The sequence below is a fragment of the Electrona antarctica genome (assembly GCF_951216825.1).
Source record: "Electrona antarctica genome assembly, chromosome: 18".
Taxonomy (NCBI): Eukaryota; Metazoa; Chordata; class Actinopteri; order Myctophiformes; family Myctophidae; genus Electrona; species Electrona antarctica.
Genome location: NC_136799.1, coordinates 24046319 through 24068214, shown reverse-complemented (window position 1 = coordinate 24068214; position 21896 = coordinate 24046319). Strand labels below are relative to the sequence as shown.

Sequence of the window (21896 nt, the reverse complement as noted above, 5' to 3'; positions counted from 1 at the left end):
AATATAAATGAAGCAATGGCAAGGGGGTTGCCCTTGGAAGTTGGAACTCATACATGTAAAGTCCTTAACTCCTGCTGAGTTAAATTAAAACTATTGCAGTGAGACTCACTGCAATAAATTACAATTTACAATTTACAATTTAGGCATTTAGCAGACGCTCTTAATCCAGAGCGACTTACATTAAGCAAAAACAAAAAGCATGGCATACATCACATGTATAAAAAGTAGTTATCATGAATCATGCGTAAACTAAGAACGTAACAGTGGAGTATCTATGTAAACTATACATACTATACTATATAATTAAATGGAGACAATACACTCACTGAGTGAGTGTATTGTCTCCATTTCTTATTAACCTATGCTATGCCTCCATCTAGTCAGATGGATCGATTTAACCTGGTATTTCTTATAATTCTGGCATGTTGTGATCAACTCTTTCAGTGGTAAGCTCTCCCTGTCCCCGCCCCACTACGCCGGGTCGTCCTTCAATAGGCGGGGTCTGCCGAGGCATTCCGCTCCCCCGCCCCTCTCTCTATGTGTGTGCGCTTGCTGTCAGAACGGAGCAGCGAGCCCAGGACACTAGGACAAACGGTAGCTGCAATTCGTGATCACACTGGAGCTTTAACCTTCCCCGATTCATCCTTTAACCTGCAAACATGGACCCTGAGGCGACGATGGCGATGTTGTGCTCGGCACTGTTTCGCATCATCCCCGCGTTTGCGCTCTAGCCGCACGCTCCAGTGGCGTCCGCTGACTTTAGAAAGGACTATTGTATTTCAGTGTGCGGGAGAGAGGGGACAGAGACCCGAGCGGAGGAAGACCACACAGTCGTGACAGCGGAAGGCCGTTTTCGGTGTTCGATCTGTGCGGATAATCGGGAACTGAGCGTGGCTTCCCAACGCCGAACATGGCGAGTGACTCTCCGGCGCGGAGTCTGGATGAAATAGACCTGTCAGCTTTGAGGGTAAGATGATGTTGATAACATTTCTTTTTTCCTTTTATTACAAAGGTGGAACAGAACAGAGCTGCTGTGCCTGCGCGCGTGCGTGCGTGTGTGGCGCGTGTGCGTGTTTCTCCTTTGCACCTGCAGCAGGCAGCGCTCCATGAATGGCAACCAAGCAGGAGAGTAGAGAGAGAGGAGGCGGATATTTGGGAGACGTCGGCCAGTCAGTCAGTCAGTCAGGGCAGACCGCTACAATTACAATGTGTCAAAAATACAAGGATGAAATTAAATGATATATAATACATGATCCCAGTGTAACATGACAGCTGGTTCGCCATCCGAAGCCTTCCTATTCATTCCGACTCACTAAATTGAAGTGTTACGGCCCCGATTTATACTTTAGTTGCGAGCCCGCGGGTGTCTCGCAGCCGAAAATAGCAGATCTACAAGCTCACGGCGCCTTGCTCTGTGGTGCGTTTTGAGCTTGTAGATCTACTACTTTCGGCGTGAGACCACGCTGCGCAACTAAGTGTAAATCAGGCTTAAGTGTGTGAGAACGAGTCAGTTCTCAGTTGAGCTTCTAGCAGGGGATGCTGACCTCAATAGAGTGGTTTGTTTGTTTTCCCCTCTGCTTTGCCTATTATAGTCCTATCAGCCCCGATTCAGCCAGGCAGCAGTGGAATTTAACCTATTTCTCTGCCATGCACACTGCTGATGATACGTGTGTGTGTGTGTGTGATACTTGTGCAGCACATCTAGTATAAGACCTAAGCACAAGTTGTGCTTAGGTCTTATCTAGTATTCTCACAATAGTGGTCAGGTCACTGCATGGTCAGTATTGGAATTGGTAGGGCGGAGTGTGTGTGTGTGTGTGTGTGTGTGTGTGTGTGTGTGTGTGTGTGTGTGTGTGTGTGTGTGTGTGTGTGTGTGTGTGTGTGTGTGTGTGTGTGTGTGTGTGTGTGTGTGTGTGTGTGTGTGTGTGTGTGTGTGAACCTACTTGTAGTCATTGAAGCTTATACTCTCGTCTACAAGGCTGAAGGCTTACTTGCTGCACTAGCCAGTTCTTTTGTTCACTCTCTGCGCACTGCACAACACACACACACACACACACACTTCCATATTATACAAATAGCCTGCTATGCTGTATTTCTGCATGGATACCCATACATGTGTTCACTACACTGGATGCGGTTTGTGTGTTAATATGTGTGTGTTGCAGGTATGTAGTGTGGGTGTCTGTGTATGTTGGGGGGGGGGCATTTCAGGTAAAGACCTACACACACACACACACACACACACAAACACACGGATGATACAGTTGTTATTCTGCTTGTCTTATATGATAGTCTGTCTCTTTCTGTTGGTCTGTCTTATTGTACAATTCTGTCTGCCTGTTCTCAAGGTGTATACCCATCTGTCTGGTTGATGACCCTGTCTGTCTGTCTGTTTTCAAGGTGTTTACTCTTCCTCTACCTGTCTGTCTGTAATACTGTGTATGACCATGTTCGTGTTTGTCTGTCTGTCAAAACAGACGGACACACGAACATGACCTCTGTTGGTCTGCTAATGCTAGTAGTTTACATGCTAGCCTGAACATGGAAGTCACAATGACTGAAGCACATATCTATCAAACGTCACCTGTAGAGTCTGCATGTTTCGTGTCTTCATGTCGGTGTGGAGGAAGGATGAGGAGTTTGGTTAGAGTGGGGGCCTGGTGGGAGAAGTTGGAAAAAAGAGGTGTGTGTGTGTGTGTGTGTGTGTGTGTGTGTGTGTGTGTGTGTGTGTGTGTGTGTGTGTGTGTGTGTGTGTGTGTGTGTGTGTGTGTGTGTGTGTGTGTGTGTGTGTGTGTGTGTGTGTGTGTGTGTGTGTGTGTGTGTGTGTGTGTGTGTGTGTGTGTGTGTGTGTGTGTGTGTGTGTGTCGTAATGTCAGCTGCTCACACAAGCCACGAGGAGACACACAGCTGCTTGCACAGGCATGCACATATACTGTACATGGAGTGGACACACACACACTCACGTTTATCACAAACCATTGTGCCTTATGCATTTGTAACCCTTTTGAGGGCATTGTCATGAAAGATCATACACGATATGACTTCAGTATCACGTATCATAATTACTTAAAACTTCTGCCTTGATTACAATTAACGAACGATTATTATATACACCACCATTGTACAACAAAATAAAATACAGTTTTAAAGGGGATTGCACACTGGACGCGTTTTTCGGAAAACCAATGGAGAAATGCCACTAAAAATCAGAAAAACGCGCTCTCAGACTCAATTATAATAAAATGTGTATAATAATTATCCCCCCCCAAAAAATCTACTTATTGATTACTCAATTTTCCTGCATGAGCATGATTAAGTTCTAAATAGAGCGTCACAGTCCTGCCCCTTTCATGGCCCGGAAGAGAATTTCCTATTAATGTTTCCCATAGACGTTTCAGAAAGTATTTATTTAAAGACCTTTAAGCCTCGGACAAAGCCAACTCAGTTCCTGACAAATCATGACAATAAACTCAAAAACAAAAAAAGTGTTTTACCCTGCCCTTTTTTTCTGACTGTGCACTCCATATCAGCCTTGATTTATTTTTTGGTTAATATGGTGTCTGCTCATGTGTTGTTGAGGCATGCTTGTCGTGTGTTCCTGTTTTTTGTCCCATCTCCTATACTGCAATGTTGCAATGTGGAACTACTCTGTTACAAGGAAAAGGTCGGAAAATGCACTTGCTTGTAAAAGTACAAAAGTATTGGCTTCAAAATGTACTTAAAAGTACCAAAAGTAGAAAGTGTTCACTAAATGTCCCATTTTGAAGTTTTGAAAGGTATAAAAATCTTTTGAAAATAGCAGATCTACAAGCTTGTAGATCGGCTATTTTCAAATGGCCAAAATGTATAGGATATAGTGCTGAAGTGGTTACTGTATGTTTTGTAATAATAATCAAAATCTACAAAGTAACTAGTAATGTTAGTTTTCAAATAATTGTAGTGGAGTAAAAGTACAATATTTGGATCTGAGATGTAGTGGAGTAGAAGTAAAAGTACTGGAAATTGGAAATACTCAATAAAAGTACAAATACCTCAGAATTGTACTTAGTTACTTTACACCACTGATCACTGGATCTGGACCTGTCTGTCAAGGCAAATGTTCCACAGAGGTCTGTCTGACTGTCTTTTCAGCACAACAACATTCCAGACTCCCAGGAGGTGGTTGACTGTAATTACAAGGAAGTATTTGAAAAAACAGATCATTTTCCACAGAAGCTCTGGCAAGCTAAGGCCACTGTTGTTTATTATCATTATGACATCAGAGCACAGCCAGACTGAATCACACGTGCAATAGGCTACTGTGGTATTGTCGTATTGTCTGTGTGCAGTGTGTCTTACTTCCTCTCTCCTTATTGTTCAGTCTGCCTAGTGTCTACTCATCTTCTCTTCTAGTACATTCACCCTGCCCTGTCTTATTACTGATGATGAGTACACCGAAGAAGTAGTTGTTTAACCCATTCAGGCCTGACGTCGAAATAAAAAAAAAAGTTTTCTAAATCATGACAATTTTCGGAAAGATTTGAGGCACATTTTAACGATTTTTCAAAAATAGCAGACCTACAAGTTCATAGCGCGCCACTCGGTGGCGCGCTATGAGCTTGTAGATCTGCTATTTTTCAATAGCTAAATTATAACAATGTTTAAAACACCAAAACGGGTTCCCGCCCCAAAATGGGTTAATGGTTAATGTGGTTAAACGCTAACGTGACATGGATGCGTTCCAGGTCTCAATGGATTAATAAACAACATTGCATATTCCTGTACAAGTATAAATATTAAGGGACATCTGGCTGCTGCGGGGGTAATGTTCTTGCCCATCACTGTGGAGATTGGGGTTAGATTAGGGTGACCAGATGTCCTGGTTTGACCGGGAATGGGATTGTCCCGATTTCCAAGTCCCAACAAATATCTCTAAAACAACCATATGTTCCGTTTTCACTACCAAATTGTCCCGGTTTTTGCCACAATTAAAACAAGAGCTATCGCCTTTAAAGTATCTCCCCCACGCCCAATAGTAGGATGCTTTCATGTTATTTGGGACATTAAGTGGGACAGCTATAAGTAGTTATTGCAACAACACAAGAAGAATCTAAGAATTACTCTTGAGATAACGAGGAGATCAGCTTTGATTACAAACTGTAACAAATCAAAACATTTTAAAACAAAAGTTGCTGTTTTTGTCAAGGTGTATCCAATCTAGTGTCTGTAGTACATGGAATGATTGGGCATATAAAGTTGAGTTCTGTCTGTATCAACAAAGCACGTGATGGGACCCAACACATTTAGTACTTTAGTTGTGTCACCACTCATTAGTTTCAACCACTAGCGGTCACCGAATTTAATAGGTCACCATTGTTGGTGTTGCAGCAGCAGCTCATTGTTACCGCATATATTCACCTTTTTCTTACAGCCCATAGTGCATTGCGTTTGTGTGTGCATAAGTGGCGAGGTCTATGAAAACAAGCACAAATGAAAATAGCTGATCTACAAGCTCACAGCGACACATTGTGAGGTTGTACATCCGTTATTTAAAAACACATTGAGAATAAATTGAAATAATTTTGAATATTTTTAAAACATTAAAAAAAAGGCACAAAATATGTTCAGATGGATGTCTGTACTGTAGACAATTACATATTAATCTGGGGTTCCTTGATGTGAAGAACAACAGCAACATGGCCTGAAGGAAGCAAAGCACACACACAAGGAGCCCCAGTACCTAGGCGGGGAAAAACATGGATACTGTAGGAAAATAAATGTTTAAATTGTCCTTGTTTTCTCTTTTGGTGTAGCTGAATACGTCCATCGTTTAGTAAATAGTAAACGCACTACTGAAGCGGCTAGCTTTAGCTAACTAGCATGTTAGGCTATACTGGGGCTTGAAACTAGCAGCTAGCTGTGCTAGGCTAGCACATATTAAGTATGTATTTCACAGTTAATCACTTGCATTCAACAGTTGTCGTTATAGTGCCACCTTCTCAGTAATATAACATTACACTAGAAAATAAGATAATAAGATGATAAGATAATAATAATAATAATATAACCATTTGACACATTTTCACTTATCACTATCACTTCACAGTACTCCACAGAGGTTTCAGTAACTTTCTCTAGTCTGTGAGCCGGAGTCTGCCGGACCCATATAACGTCACTGTGATGTACAGTAGCCTAGCCACACAATGTGTCACAGTCACCATGGGCGGACCGGAACACTCTATCATGGATAGCACAGATGAATGGCGGATGATTAGTAATAATAGTTGTTTTCAGCAGTTGCGTAGACCTTAATAACTCTTTCCCCCCCCCCCCCCCCCCCCCCAGGTACGTATATATACAGTACGTATGTCGACGCTAGGTGGTGTCATATCCCAAGTCTGTATATATACGTACCCCAACGTAGACAACGTCTATATGGAAGCCTTTAACATTGGTCCAGTTCCCCTAGCAACGCCCCACCGTTCCAACTATGGGATTGCAAATATTTTCACAGTGCAAAGCAGTGGAAGAGAGGATTTTCAATCCGTCATAACTCAGATTCTAAGATCGCTGTCCTTGGTGGATTTTCTGCCATCCACATTTCGGATTTAATTTGTGCCTTTGTACTGCGACGCTGGCGCCATGTGAGGAGTGTGTGAGTGTTCCAATGCTGCGGTAGTGTGTGTGTAACAAGAGTGTGGGGGGCTTGGGGGCGGGCAAACACCGTCTTCTTAAAGTGAGCGTGTATGCTGGCCCCTGGAGCTGGGGTTTATGCTAACAGCTAGCGGTAGAGATAATGTACGTACTCACACCTAACCAATCGGGAAAGATGAACAATGTTTTGCGTGTCTGAATACGTTTGTGCGTGTCAGTCTGTATGAAACACCTGCCATTGGTGCCATTGGTGTGTAATCTGTGTAATACGTATACAGTGTGTGTGTGTGTGTGTGTGTGTGTGTGTGCATGAACATTCGTGCACATGCTGGGTCCCAGTTTGGGGGACTGACAATGTGGTCCCACTAGGTTAGAGCAGGGGTTCTCAACCCGTGGGTCGCCACCCCTCGGGCGGTCGCCAAATAATTTTGGGGGGTACCCAAAACAAATTTTGCAGGTTTTGGTTTCTGGTTCTGGTTTCAGTATTCATTTATGATATATTTTCTCTATTATTAAGGTTATTTTTGCAGTCAGTTTGTATTGGGGGTGGGGGAGGGGGGCAAGGCGGGGGTCGCGAGACATGGCCAAAGCATTTCCGGGGGTCCCCAGCCAAAAACGTTGAGAACCCCTGGGTTAGAGTCCTCTACAGTGCCTTCAGCTTGGCAGGACACACCAGTAATCACATGTGGTGGAGTTTGCGGGAATGAAGACGGGTGGAGCGGCCCATCATTGCTGCTGCCCTACAGCGCCTCCTACGGGTTTGCCAGGCCAGCGGGGAGCGGAACTGGGAGGGATGGCGTGTTCCTCTGCATGCGCTACGTCCTCCCATGGTGAAACTCTTTGCTGTGAGGTGAAAAGAAGTGGCTGGCGACTCATGTGTATCAAAGGAGGCATGTGGTTTTCTACACCGTTCCCAGATCAACAGCAGGGGTTGGCAATGATAGGGACATGAACATGGGGGCGAGATGGCAACGAGAAAATTGGAGAAAAAATAAGTAGCCTATGCATAATTATTATGCATGAGTACACGCACGCACGCACGCACGCACTCGCACGCACGCACTCGCACGCACGCACTCGCACACACACACACAGTCAGACGGGCATACAGTAAACCACTGGACTGGCTAGACAGGAAGTAGGTCAGCTGGCTCAGACGTGATTGGGGGAGAGGGGGGTTGTGATGATGGCGGAGTGGTGCTGGAGGGGGAGGGTCAGTGGCGACACGTTTGGTTTGGGCTGTTCACTGGCCCACTGACCAGCATGACCATGCATGCACGCGTGCACACACGCCATGACACACACACACACACCACACCACACCACACCACACCACACCACACACACCATGACACAGAGGCAGAAGTGAGAGGGAACTAAAGTAAACTGTAGAGAGAAGTGGTCTTTTTTCCGCATGCAGTTTCCTCTCTCACTCCTTCATTTGTCTCTCGCACACACACACGCACGCACGCACGCACGCACGCAGTACGTCTTTTCTGTTCTGTGTGACATTGTATTTTAGTCACACATCAACCTGCAGCACCTGTGTGCTGTCTCAGTGTAGTGGAGCAGATGAGAGACAGAGAAATGTCACTGCTGCTCACACAGCCCTGCAGAGACCAGACAGCTCACAGAGCCAGGTCAGGATGCTGTGGTTTTTAAACAAACACACACACACACACACACACACACACACACACACACACACACACACACACACACACACACACACAGGTCATAGGCAACAACAGCATGGCTTCATCTCGTCAGCTGCCGAGAGCAACAGATGGCAAACCAGCAGGAAGAATAGCCACACACACACACACACACACACACACACACACACACACACACACACACACACACACTCTTGCTGGCAATAAACAAATGTGCTGTGCAGGGACTCAGGTGTGAGATGAAAGTGGGAGTAGGTGAGGATGAAGGGAATCTGACAGTCAGAGAGAGAGAGAGGGAGAGATTTCTGTAAATGAGAGAGAGCGAGCGAAGGGAGGGGAGGGGGGTGTTTGAAAGGTGGCGATGTGACCAGCGACTAAATCAGCCCGGAGGCGAAGCGCCTCTCCATACCTCCATCCCGCCCCCAGCCGTCTCCATCACCCTTTGCCCAGTTAAGGCCACATTCCTCTGCCCCTCGCTGTGGAAGCCATAGTAACAGGGCCACAGCAGTGGCTGGAGCTCACACAGGGGGCTTATTCATGAGCGGGTCCATATACTGTATGGCTGGGCTGTCGCTGAGAAGAAATGCCTCCCTCCCTCCCTCTCTCCCTCCGCCTGCATGCATGCTTCTAGTTGACCTATTTATTCCCCCCAAGTCAGTGATAAAGCATCCACCCCAGAGCCTGTTCATTCTCTGCGGTTAACGAGAGCTGAGACACTGGATGTTTGTGTATGTGTATATATACTGTATGTACTGTCGGCACGTTATGTGTTCCAATGTTAAATGCTTTGTTTGAATCCGTGGGAATGGGATTATAATACTTGAGTGTGTGTATCTCTCTGTCGTACAGACAGACAGACTATCTATCTATATCTCATAAGATAGACTATAAACAGCTATTTTTGTCACTCTCTCACACACACACACACACACACACGCGCATGCACGCGCACACACACACTTGATTTTAAGAGTTGGTTGGAATCAGCAGCATGTAAACAAAGTCCAAAGTAGGAAGTGAATCTCGGCGTCCTGCGTGAGTCACACAGCAGAGGCCACGACAAGAATAATGGAGAGACAAGAGGACGGTGGTAGATGGATGGAGAGACAAGAGGACGGTGGTAGATGGAGAGACAAGAGGACGGTGGTAGATGGATGGAGAGACAAGAGGACGGTGGTAGATGGATGGAGAGACAAGAGGACGGTGGTAGATGGATGGAGAGACAACAGGACGGTGGTAGATGGATGGAGAGACAACAGGACGGTGGTAGATGGATGGAGAGACAAGAGGACGGTGGTAGATGGATGGAGAGACAACAGGACGGTGGTAGATGGATGGAGAGACAAGAGGACGGTGGTAGATGGATGGAGAGACAAGAGGACGGTGGTAGATGGATGGAGAGACAAGAGGACGGTGGTAGATGGATGGAGAGACAAGAGGACGGTGGTAGATGGATGGAGAGACAAGAGGACGGTGGTAGATGGATGGAGAGACAAGAGGACGGTGGTAGATGGATGGAGAGACAACAGGACGGTGGTAGATGGATGGAGAGACAACAGGACGGTGGTAGATGGATGGAGAGACAAGAGGACGGTGGTAGATGGATGGAGAGACAAGAGGACGGTGGTAGATGGATGGAGAGACAAGAGGACGGTGGTAGATGGATGGAGAGACAAGAGGACGGTGGTAGATGGATGGAGAGATTAAAAGGATGGAGGGAAGAAAAGGCCCCCGGGCGGAATTGAGATCGAGGAGCGAAAAAATGAATAATGAGGGGGACGGAAGGACGGACAGAGGGATGACAGGAAACGATTTGAGATGACAAGCTGGCGAAGATGGATGGATGGACGGACGAACGGACGGACGCAGGGTGGGAAGGAGAGCGAGAGAGACTCATGGAGTGTGTGGGTCCATTAGCATGGTACAATACACTGCATGGTCGTTGCACATGGCCGTGTTATGGTAACACTCCTATAAGTGTTAACTTCACTTCACTGCATGGTCGTTGCACATGGCCGTATTATGGTAACACTCCTAGAAGTGTTAACTTCACTTCACTGCATGGTCGTTGCACATGGCCGTATTATGGTAACACTCCTAGAAGTGTTAACTTCACTTCACTGCATGGTCGTTGCACATGGCCGTGTTATGGTAACACTCCTAGAAGTGTTAACTTCACTTCACTGCATGGTCGTTGCACATGGCCGTATTATGGTAACACTCCTAGAAGTGTTAACTTAACTTCCAGAATGTACAATAAAGGGCAGCCTCCGCACATGTAAAGCTATGCAACGGATTGATATGTTTTTTAATTTGTAAGCTTTTGGTCATAAACCTTATGATGACTGACGAAGGTCTATGACCAAAATGTTGCTATAAAAAAATAAAGTACAGCTTTGAGTGTGTGGACTGTAGAGGCTTCCCTTTATTGTTCATTTGGTTTCCTTTTGGCTCCAGCACCTCAACCAAGTCTGGCAGATGATCGGGGGTTTATTCACTATCAACTCAAGAGAGTGTACAAATGTAACTAAATGAACCCTTACAGGTTCATTTGGTTACATCTGTGCACTCTCTGAGTTACAAGTAAATGAACGCAGAGGGTTTTCACTGTGTACAGTCGTAACACGGTAACGCCATAAATCCTCAATTAAGCATCGACTCCTGTTAATAGACTGTTCTCGTGTGTTTTGTGAGAGAGTGATGTACTGTGGGATGTAGTCTCCTTGTAAAAGGCGAGTGGTGCTAAGCGTGTGTACTGTTAGTGGGTTTCAGTTCAGGGGGGGGAGCAGAGCCCAGCCAGCATGACTCCCATCATCCGCTTAAGGTTCTTTAATTCAATCCAGCTCACTTTCTCCTTAATTCACTTTCTCCCGACACTAACTGGGTTCACCTGGCCGCCAGTTCGACGCTCGGAGACACACGCACACTGTCAGCCAGGAGCCAGAAGCAGGTAGTGTGCGTCTGTAGATAAAATATATTTAAAGACGTGGGTGATATCTCTCAAATCATCTCTCAAAGAGTAGTTTTCAGTTGTCGTGGTTCTGGGACTTGACTGTAGTCTTCTGGGAGATGTTGGGGTAGGTGTGATGGTGGTGGAGGGGGGGTGACATTGAAAGGTGACAACTTAATGACCCCAATTACGCACCTGTTTCAGGTGTGTGTGAACGTGTACGTGCGTGTTGTCAGGCTGTCAAGAATGGAAAGTATAATTAGTTCCTTGCTGTGTGTGGTTCCTTGTAACAGATGACAATTATCGCATGGGGAGTTGACGGCAGATTAAGCTGTCGATCATAAGACAAGTATGCTGCGTTTATCAAACTTCCTGGGTTCCAGCTCTATGTCGTCCTTGCAATCCAGCAAACACAATGCTGACTCTCTCTCACAGTCAAGTGTGTGGGCATGCTCACAAACTCACACACATAAATGCATCGCACTCTTTTATCTCCTCTGTCTGTCTGTCTGTCTGTCTGTCTCTGTCTCTGTCTCTGTCTCTGTCTCTGTCTCTGTCTCTCTTCACTCTCCCCTCTAACGTCTTGCTAATGCTCACCTCAAATGATGCAGCCAGAGTGTTGCATCTGTTTGTGGGGGCAATGCACACCCACATACACACATGTTGTCAGCATGCATGTGTCATCCTTCTTCCAAGAAGGTTTCGGTAGAAACCAGTTTTACGATCATAAGCATGCCATTGCCATGGGAGAGCGATTCCCGTAAACTAATAACGTAAAAATATGTAATTGACTTCTGTGGAAGAGATATCGATAAGCGAGAGAGGAGTGGCAGGGGCGGGGAGCGCACATTCACTGGAAATATATACATGACAGTGTGTGTGTGTGTGTGTGTGTGTGTGTGTGTGTGTGTGTGTGTGTGTGTGTGTGTGTGTGTGTGTGTGTGTGTGTGTGTGTGTGTGTGTGTGTGTGTGTGTGTGTGTGTGTGTGTGTGTGTGTGTGTGTGTGTGTGTGTGTGTGTGTGTGTGTGTGTGTGTGTGTGAGTGATACCCGACTATGGCTGCAAGATAGATCATAATGGTCCCTTCTTTAAGCACTACCACAACGCACCAAGTCACCAATCCAGCCCACGCATACCAATACAACACTCACCATGACTCATTGGCCACCAGTGGTCATAATGGCAGTCATGTGACAGTGAAAAATGTACAGCAGGAGGAACACAAGATGGAACTTTAAATCTCTGACACACACACGCACGCACACACCACGCATACCACACTACACTACTCTCTGACACAGACAGTCTCTCTCTCTCTCTCTCTCTCTCTCTCTCACACACACACACACACACACACACAGCCTGATGGGGGCTAAGAGCCCATTCTGCGACTGGCCTATAAAATATGAATGATAACGTGGTATATTTTTATCAGACAGCCTAAGGACATATATGAAGTGGAGCAGCACAAACGCTCCATTTCCATTTGCCGTATCTTCCTCCATGCATGCATGCATGGAGGAAGTGTCTACATGCATGCATGCATGGAGGAAGTGTCTACATGCATGCATGCATGGAGGAAGTGTCTACATGCATGCATGCATGGAGGAAGTGTCTACATGCTCCTCCTGCAGATGCTTGGCATCCTTTACGATTTTAACGATGTATCCCCTTTACCCCTCATATTGGTCTGTGTCCTCAATTATTCTCTTTAATGATTCCCATATAGTTTTCAAAATACATTTTATAATTTTGGCCTTCATTAGAATGTTTGATAAACACAAATTCAATCATACATGCAGTATTGGATACATATGTATGTGGTGGTTCTCAAAGTGAGGTACAGGGACCTTCTGGAGTTCCAAATGGACCCTTACAGTTCCCATTTGGTTTCATTTATACACTCAAGAGATATGGTGGTCCTTGAAATTCAAAAGTTTGACAATATCTGGTATTGTAAAATTGTATAGCATGCAGTCATGAAGTCTGTGTGATTACAAAAAAAACATTCCGGTTATTGATCCGAATGTGATGGAACTGATTCTGGTTCCTCCGATGTTGGATGCCACCTGGTTCGAATGTTATCAACTGATAATCACCAGTATGTTCTTATCTATCTGGACCATGCAATGGCAGGCAATCTATGGACATTTATTCCCACAAACTGACTTACATGGCTGATTGAGACTGATATGAGTTACGTGGACTTACATTTGAGTTAGGGTTAGATTTAGATTTACAGTTAGTAATAGTCGGACAACGCGACCAACAATTGGACAGTGACTGACAACGTCAGTATGTGGAAATGTCCACATTGGCTGCATTGCATGGTGTACTGTTGATAAGGGCTGATGAGATTAAATCATCTGATAACATCCGAAGCCGCTAGCTAGGCTATGACTGCATGCGGCGCATGGCCTCACAAATGCGCGGACGCAGTCTCTGCATGCTATGCTATGCCTGCATGCGCCGCATGGCCTCGCATGCATGGAGGAAGTCTCTGCATGCTATGCTATGCCTGCATGCGCCGCATGGCCTCGCTTGCATGAAGGAAGTCTTTGCATGCTATGCAATGTTGCATGTGGTGCATGGCCTCGCATGCGTGGAGGAAGTCTTTGCATGCTATGCTATGCAATGTTGCATGCGGCGCATGGCGTTGCATGCGGTGCATGGCCTCGCATGCGTGGAGGAAGTCTGCAGGCTGTTCCTCCATGCCATCCATTGCTCTTGAAAAATAATTGAGTCAATGTGGAAGTAATGAATGCTGCCCATTTAATGTCCCGATGATTCCCCTCCTCCGGTTGCAACTTGCAAAAGAAATGTCGTGACCAGGACAAGATTATTACCTTTTTGTAAACTTTTTTGTTGTAAATACTTCATGTTTTCAATCGCTAGTTGCACTCGCAGACATATTTCTCTGAACTAGAGGCTTCATGACAGCTCTGCAGAAACCAATGGGTCACGTCACGCTCCCTTCGTCGATATTTGTTTTTACAGTATGTGTATTGAGGAAGTCTACTGTGTCTATGCCTCAGTCCGTGGTTGCAGTGCCTAGTGTATTTTCCCTTTTTACCTGTGTGCTTGCATGCCTTTTTGAGTGTGTATAGATATGCATCGGTTTGCAGAGGTCTTTTGTGTGGGGAGGATGTGCGTGCGCTCGCTCGCGCACGCGTGTGTGTGTGTGTGCATCCTTAGACGTGTCTGGGGATTTTTTGTGAAGAGGTTCACATGCAGCACTGAGTTAATACAGCTGCCAAGTACACACACACACACATACACACACACACACACACACACACACACACACACACACACACACAGACTGCAGGGGAAATGTTTGCTGTAGGAGTCCTGATAGGAAGCTGCTCCCACAATGCTGCGGTGCACGAAGGGCTGAAGGATGCATGCAGGTTTTCCTCTGTCTTGCTCTCCTTGCTCTTGTTAACTGTCACATTTACACACGCACGCACGCGCGCGCACGCACGCACGCACGGTATTACATGCTCACGCGGTCATTAAATCACTAGCCCTTGTTTGGAAGTATACATGTGTGTGCGTGTGCGACAGCGACCGCATGAAAATGTACTTGAGACAGCATGTGAGAGAATGCCTGCTATATAGTGTGCATGTATGTTTGTGTGTTTGAACATCGGTGTGAGCGCATGCACACACGACCTACTGGGAGTGTGTGTCCAGCAAGGGGGAGGTGTAAAAATGACAGGAAAAGGAAGGCAAGTGAGAGAGCAAGGAAAGCGCAAGGCCCTCACTTCAGAAAAAGTGTGACAAAAAAGTGTGACAACATACAGAGAGAGAGAGGGAACGGGTGAAAGAGAAAAATGGAATTGGAGAAAGAGAGAGAAATGTAGAAGAGAGAAAAGTTGGGAAAATAGAGGGAAATGGAGCAACCAAAGGAGAGCAAACAAGAATGAGAGAGAGATGAGGAAAAACAATGTAATTAGACTGGGATACCTGGTTGTTATTTAATGCAGGAATCCTCGTCGATGCTTATAACGGGGTTGTTGAGAGTGAGACCTTTCAGATTCCATGAGATGTAGTTGACTGATTTGGCCTTCATTGCTAGTCATAAGAAAAATCTAAACACGCTAGAGAGAGAGGGGGGCGTATGCGGAGTGAATGTGTGCTGTTGGGTACAGAAGTAATAGGATGCTTTATTGAGAAGGGAATTGTGAGCGAGTGAGAGTGTAATGTGTGTTCACACTCTGACACAGTGAATTTTGTTTATGCTGGCCGCTGAGCAGCGCTGGTTAGAAGTAGTTTTAGACCTGGAACACCTGCTGGATACACCTCTGTGTATAGTTTTTGAAACTGGTCTCTCTTACCATCGATCAGAATTTTGTATTCATTGTTTTACAGGCCGAAGGCGTGCCTGAGACTAGGTTAGTAGGTTTTGCCACCTGTCCGTCTGTCTGTGAGCACCTATAGAATGCCAGAGCAGACAACGCCCTGTTAGCGCCACCAGATTTTGTCCAAACATCTCGCAAATCGGTACACATTATCTCTATAGCCTTGTGATCAAGAGGGATCTGTCAGATTTTTCATATTCCATCCTGGTTGCCAAGATGCAAAAATGGGCTTCCAAAGTTTGCAGGAGTGGTCCGATTTGAACATAACTCAAATCATGATTGCAGCGTGCGATTGCAGTGAAACTTTGCATGCACTTTTCCTCTGAGCCAAGGAAGAAATGTCTCATGGTGGCACTATAACCATGTGCCTATAGGTATAACTATATACCTATAGGCTAACTGAACCATGTGCCTATAGGTATAACTATATACCTATAGGCTAACTGAACCATGTGCCTATAGGTATAACTATATACCTATAGGCTAACTGAACCATGTGCCTATAGGTATAACTATATACCTATAGGCTAACTGAACCATGTGCCTATAGGTATAACTATATACCTATAGGCTAACTGAACCATGTGCCAATAGGTATAATTATATACCTATAGGCTAACTGAACCGATAAGTGGGAACTTTGCACACACATCAACATTTTAGGATGGAGGTTATAATGGAGGTCATATTTAAATATCACAGAATGTAAACAACACATATGAACACATTCATGGACAACATAGGTCATACACTTCCACCTAACGCCAGGAACATTATGGATACAGGAAGCACCTTCTCTTCCAAACAGAGCGAATGCAGGAGATTGAGCAGTATTTTACAAGTTGCTTTGCCTTATACTTTGGCAGCCTCATAATCCTCAAGACCCCCATGACCACCAGCCGGAGTTGACGTGTGGGTCATTGCATTGAAACATTTCTGGTTTCACACTGGAATTTATGTAAATAGCAATAGAGAAATCAAACACGGCTGACACATCTTTGGTAATAATTTCAACAATTATGTCATGTCTAGCAATGCAGTCCTTTGCAAACATTACATCATGCACATGCACACACACACACACACACACACACACACACACACACACACACACACACACACACACACACGCACACTAATGCTGTCTTTTAGTGCCTGTACAGTACATGATAAGTTGTGATATGCGGTAATATGAGAATGGAAACCTGTTTTTGTTGCACGTTGGAATCATTTCAAGCTGAATGTGAACAGGAGATATTTACTCAGCCGTATTGATAGCACTGGAATAACTTTCCCATGAAGGGCTTGATCAAACTAATCCTATCTAAACATAATCATTTCAGAAATGGGAAACATTTTTATTACCAAATATGGGGTACATACAAGGAATTTGTTTTGGCATGGGTTGCAGTGACAACACGTAAAACGGTTAGCACTGGATGAAGGACAGCCAACAAAACACAGAACTAAAGTCCTTAGCACTGTGTTTTGTGCATTTGTTCTGCAATTCTTTTGTGGAATCTGTAGTAACCTGGCAGGCCTATTACTGAAAACATACTGTAGTTACAGTACCTACAAGGCATTGGCAGACACAGACAGAGAGAAAGTGAATGGTGGTCTGAGAGAGCTGCTAGCTATATTTAGAAAAGTGTTCAATGGCAAGGACACTGACGAGGAGATATAGAGACATAATAAAGTGAAAGCACTTGGAGGCCAGCTGGAATGAGTGAAGGGTCGGAAAGAATGAAGGACTGAGTGCCATGGCACAGTTCTGGACATCATCAGAAATGGAGGGAGGGAGAGAGGGAGGGCGAGGAATGAAAGAGTGATAGACTGGTTGAGTGGAGAACAGAGGCTAGGAGAGCAGAGGGAGCGTGAAAGGGAGAGAGAGAGAGAGAGAAAGGGAGCGTGAATACCAGCTATTGTCTCGAAAGCCGTAGCAACATGGCGGAGAGAAAGAGGGAGATTTGTGTGTGTGTGTGTGTGTGTGTGTGTGTGTGTGTGTGTGTGTGTGTTTGTGTGCGTGACTGCGTGTGTGTGTGTGTGTGTGTGTGTGGGTTCAATGAGTTTGGTGCTCTATTCGAAGTGTTGCAAGCCACTGTTGTGCTGTGAATTCTGTACTGGCAGCCATCCTATAGCTACTGGACATGGATTCTTAAAGTTAGTCTGTTGAAATAGCTTACAATGGGACACTACTTCTTTTCAAGTGTAGACAATTACACTTCCAGGTCTTGTAGGGTCAATGGGTAGAGAGAGACCAACACTGGGGACATCCATACCTGTGTATGGTATGAACTCATGTAATGCTGCATCTATGGATTATTACTTACTTTTTCAATTAATCAAATCATTGAGAAGCATTAATTAATTTGCAATGACTCGGCGTGTGAGCTTGTAGATCAACTTTATTTTAGCTTTTTGAGGGCCGCTAGTCCCTATTATTATTATTATTATTATTTATTTTTTAACTACAGTAAGGCAATGTCCTCATATGTTAAGTACAACATCAGGGATAACTAGAGACCTGTGCCCTTCTGGGCACAGGTCTCCACCAGGAGGTTAGGAGTGTGTGTGATGTTTGGCAAAATGTTTAGGAGTAATATAAACATCTTTTTTCTTTTTCTTTTTTTGCAACAATTTTCTACATTTTGTTGAGGAAATGCAGATCCATATCACTCATAGCATCTCTGAGGATAGAATTCTGGATGAGCAGGACATGTGCAGAATTTTGTACAAAATGGGCCACTCCTGAAAACTTTGGAAGGCAATCTTAGCCAATCAGTGTAGAATCTGAGAAATCCAACAGACTCGTCTTGATCACATGACTACAGAGATCATGTGTACCGATTTGCGTGAGATTTGGATGAAATCTGTGCGACTAACATAAACAATGTGTTTTCCAGAAATCGGCCTCATGGTGGCGCTATAACCGGCAGATGTGGAGGGATGCAGGGAAAATGTTTTTCCATGGCCTCTAGGGAGTGCGCATACATAAGTTGTATACAGATCGATGCAGTTATAGGTAAAAACAGGAATTGCCCTGTTATAGCACCACCGTGAGGCTGATTTGGAAAAAAATGAGTGCCATGTCATCCTCGGCCTAGTGGAAATGTGCGTGCATAATTTCACGGAAATTGCACACTGTGTTTGTGATTTGTGGCATTTTGTTCGAAACGGACCAATCATGTGAGCTTTGGAAGCCAATCTTAGCCAATCAGGATGGAAGATGGGAAATCGTGCAGATTCGTGTTGATCACATGACTATGGAGATAGTGTATACCAAATTGTGTGATGTATGGATAAAATGTGTACGAGTAATCTACAGAAATGTGTTTTGCCTAAATCGGCCTGATGGTGGCGCTATAACAGGTCGTTGGCATCCAGGGAGTGTGTGTGCAAAGTTTGGCATGGATGGGGCCAACAGTGCCGGAGATTAGCTGGTAACGGACGGACGGAAGGAAGGACGGACACACACACACACACGGACGGACGGACGGACGGACGGCAAAACATACTCTCTCCCCATGCCTTCGGCCTGGTGGAGACAATAAATGGAGATATTTGTTGTTAGTTGTGGTGCTTATTGACCTACAGCAGTGGTTCCCAAAGTGGGGTCCGGTGACCCCCAGGGGTCCTTGAGGGAGTTCCAGGGGGTCCCCAGCTAAATGATAGTTTGGAACCAAATGGACCCTTATGGGTCTGTAACTCTGAGAGTGTACAAATGGAACCAAATGGACCCGTTCATTTTACAATATAAATTGGGGGTCCCAGAGATAGAAATGCCATTAAATGGGGGTCCGTAAACTAAAACAATGTAAAGACTTACAGTAGGTTATGTTATCCATTATTACCCACCCTCCCACTGTGCAGCTTGCAGACACTACCATCAAAGGGAAACTTCACCCTTTTTGCTAAAAGATATATGTTAATGACGTTTAGAAGATTTAGAACACTTTCCTGGGGGTCTTTATGTGTGTGATATGTGGTTTTAGATATTTTAGATTTTAGCCCAGTGTCTCTGATGTCATGGACACTGGGCTCACTTACTTCCTGGACTACATGTTGTCTCAGTAAGACAGCCCACCCCCTATCCACAAGGAGGAGCAGTGCACCAAAGCATTATGGAAATTGTAGTCCAGGAATGAAGTGAGCCCAGTATCGATGACATCAGAGACACTGGGCTCACTGCTAAAATCTAAAATATCTAAAACCACATATTACACGCATAAAGGTAAAGTGTTCTAAGTGTCCCTTTAATCTCACGTCAACATTAGGTCCATACTACTGGTGAATTGATAGATTGTACATTGATACAATACTCTGCCTATATTTATATCTAAGAACTCATACATTATGCAAATCCTGGTCGGTCCAATTGCAGACAGCCAGACCAGACTTTAAGTCTCCTTCTTAGTATCTTATTTCTACTTATTTTACACTACTGATAATAATGATAATCTTTATTGTCCCCTCAGGGATATGTATCTTCACAGTCTGTTCCAACAAAAAACACATTACCATATAGCAGAAAACAACATGGCACACAACAACAGAACACCAAGACAATACATGAAGTCCCCAGTATACTCTTATCAGTTTGTTTAGTGTAGCAACGGCTGAAGGGACAAAACTCCTACCAAAACAAACTGTGTGGTGGTTAGATGTGTCCTGTGTTTCAGACTGCAGCACAGCTACGCTATGATAACTGAATGTCCCTCACAGGATCAATAATGGTCTGACTATCATTCGTTTTGATATGTTATGTAATTAAAATACACACTGAGGAAGGTTGGAGGGCCGGAAACGTTCTGTGGTGAATGATCAAGTAAATCAAGTGAACAGATTATTATTAGTTTTTTTCAGAGCAGTGGTTCCCTAAAAAGCAGGGCTTTTGCACACCTACAGTTGGAGGCCATCGATATTGTCCTTTTCTTTTTGCTGAGGTTTGCGTGATCTGCGCAAAAGGACAGTTAACCCATTTTGGGCGGGAACCCCTTTTGGTGTTTTAAACATTATGTAATAATTTAGCTATTGAAAAATAGCAGATCTACAAGCTCATAGCGCGCCACCGAGTGGCGCGCTACGAGCTTGTAGGTCTGCTATTTTTGAAAAATCGTGAAATATTTAGGATTTAGAAGGATTTAAAAAAAAATTAGGTCAGGCCTAAATGGGTCAAATGATGAGGGACAATATCGGTGGCACCCAACGGTACATGCGACAGGTGTGTAGGAGAAGGCCAACCGAGGACCTGGCGTACTGAAAAAGGAGAAAAAACTCCCGCACACTGTCTTCAAATGCAGTTGAAAAGTTAATTTAAGGAAAACGCAACATTTTGGTCTATGTGACTTTTTTCCCTTTTTCAGACCAATGGTTCCTAAATATCAAAATGCTCAAGACTCAAAAGAGAAATTAGCCGCCTTGCCCGGGACTCAAACTAGTGAAAATAGCAGAGCATCGCAATGCGTTGTTTATTTGTAAATCAGCTATTTTTACTACTATATTTTTTCATTTTTTATATATATATTAAGTATTTGTTTTTATATTTTTTATTTATGAACTACTTTTGAAAAATGTTGGAATTGTTTTGAATGGATGAAAAGTTGTGATTTCTTTGTTTAACAATTCTCAAATATTTTGAAATAATGAAAACAGAAAAAAAATGATATTTACTCGTCGCCCATAGATATTGGTCCACGAGTCCCGAAACAGTGCTTTCGAGAAATGTTAAGGTAACTGTTGTATGTGAGTCTGAGTGCATTGGGTGTTGACGTAACATTGCATCTCTCTCCTTCTCTAGGACCCTGCTGGCATCTTTGAGCTGGTTGAGCTGGTGGGAAATGGCACCTATGGGCAAGTGTACAAGGTAAGACTCAGACAAACAAAATACACAATTATTGCTATCGCATAAAACATGCCATAAAACAGCAAGGGCAACCCCCCTAATAGGCTAAAGAGTCAAATTAAAAATGAGGTAAAATTAAGAAAACACTTTGATAAAAAGATAGGTTTTGACCTGGGCCGACCTGGCAGTCTGGGCACCTAGGCTCCTAATGCCTGACAGTGTATGGCTGGTTCAAGTCCCGATCCTGACAAACATCCTGTCATACCCACGCCCCCAGGGAGGCTCTCCAGTGTTGAAGCACTCGGCCTTACTGGTCAGAGTTGAGAATGCAGGCAGGCCCCTGCATTTTGCCTGAGGAAACCCCGTGCAGCTCGGGTTTAACATTGAGCGCTCGGTTGCACTTCCGCATTTGGACACCAACTGTTGGTGTCC

The 21896-nt window shown here is 44.6% G+C and overlaps 1 protein-coding gene across 5 annotated transcripts in view; it reads left to right on the top strand.

The window, feature by feature from the left end:
- The first annotated feature begins 534 nt into the window (after window positions 1–534).
- The window catches only part of tnika (TRAF2 and NCK interacting kinase a), a 112204-nt gene continuing 90842 nt past the window's right edge, over window positions 535–21896 (top strand). For all 5 annotated transcript variants that reach the window (XM_079528913.1, XM_079528914.1, XM_079528912.1 and 2 more), the window contains exons 1-2: window positions 535–967; window positions 21420–21485. In XM_079528913.1, coding sequence (XP_079385039.1) covers window positions 911–967; window positions 21420–21485 — 123 coding nt within the window. In that variant the 5' untranslated portion in view covers window positions 535–910. The remainder of the gene's footprint in view (window positions 968–21419; window positions 21486–21896) is intronic.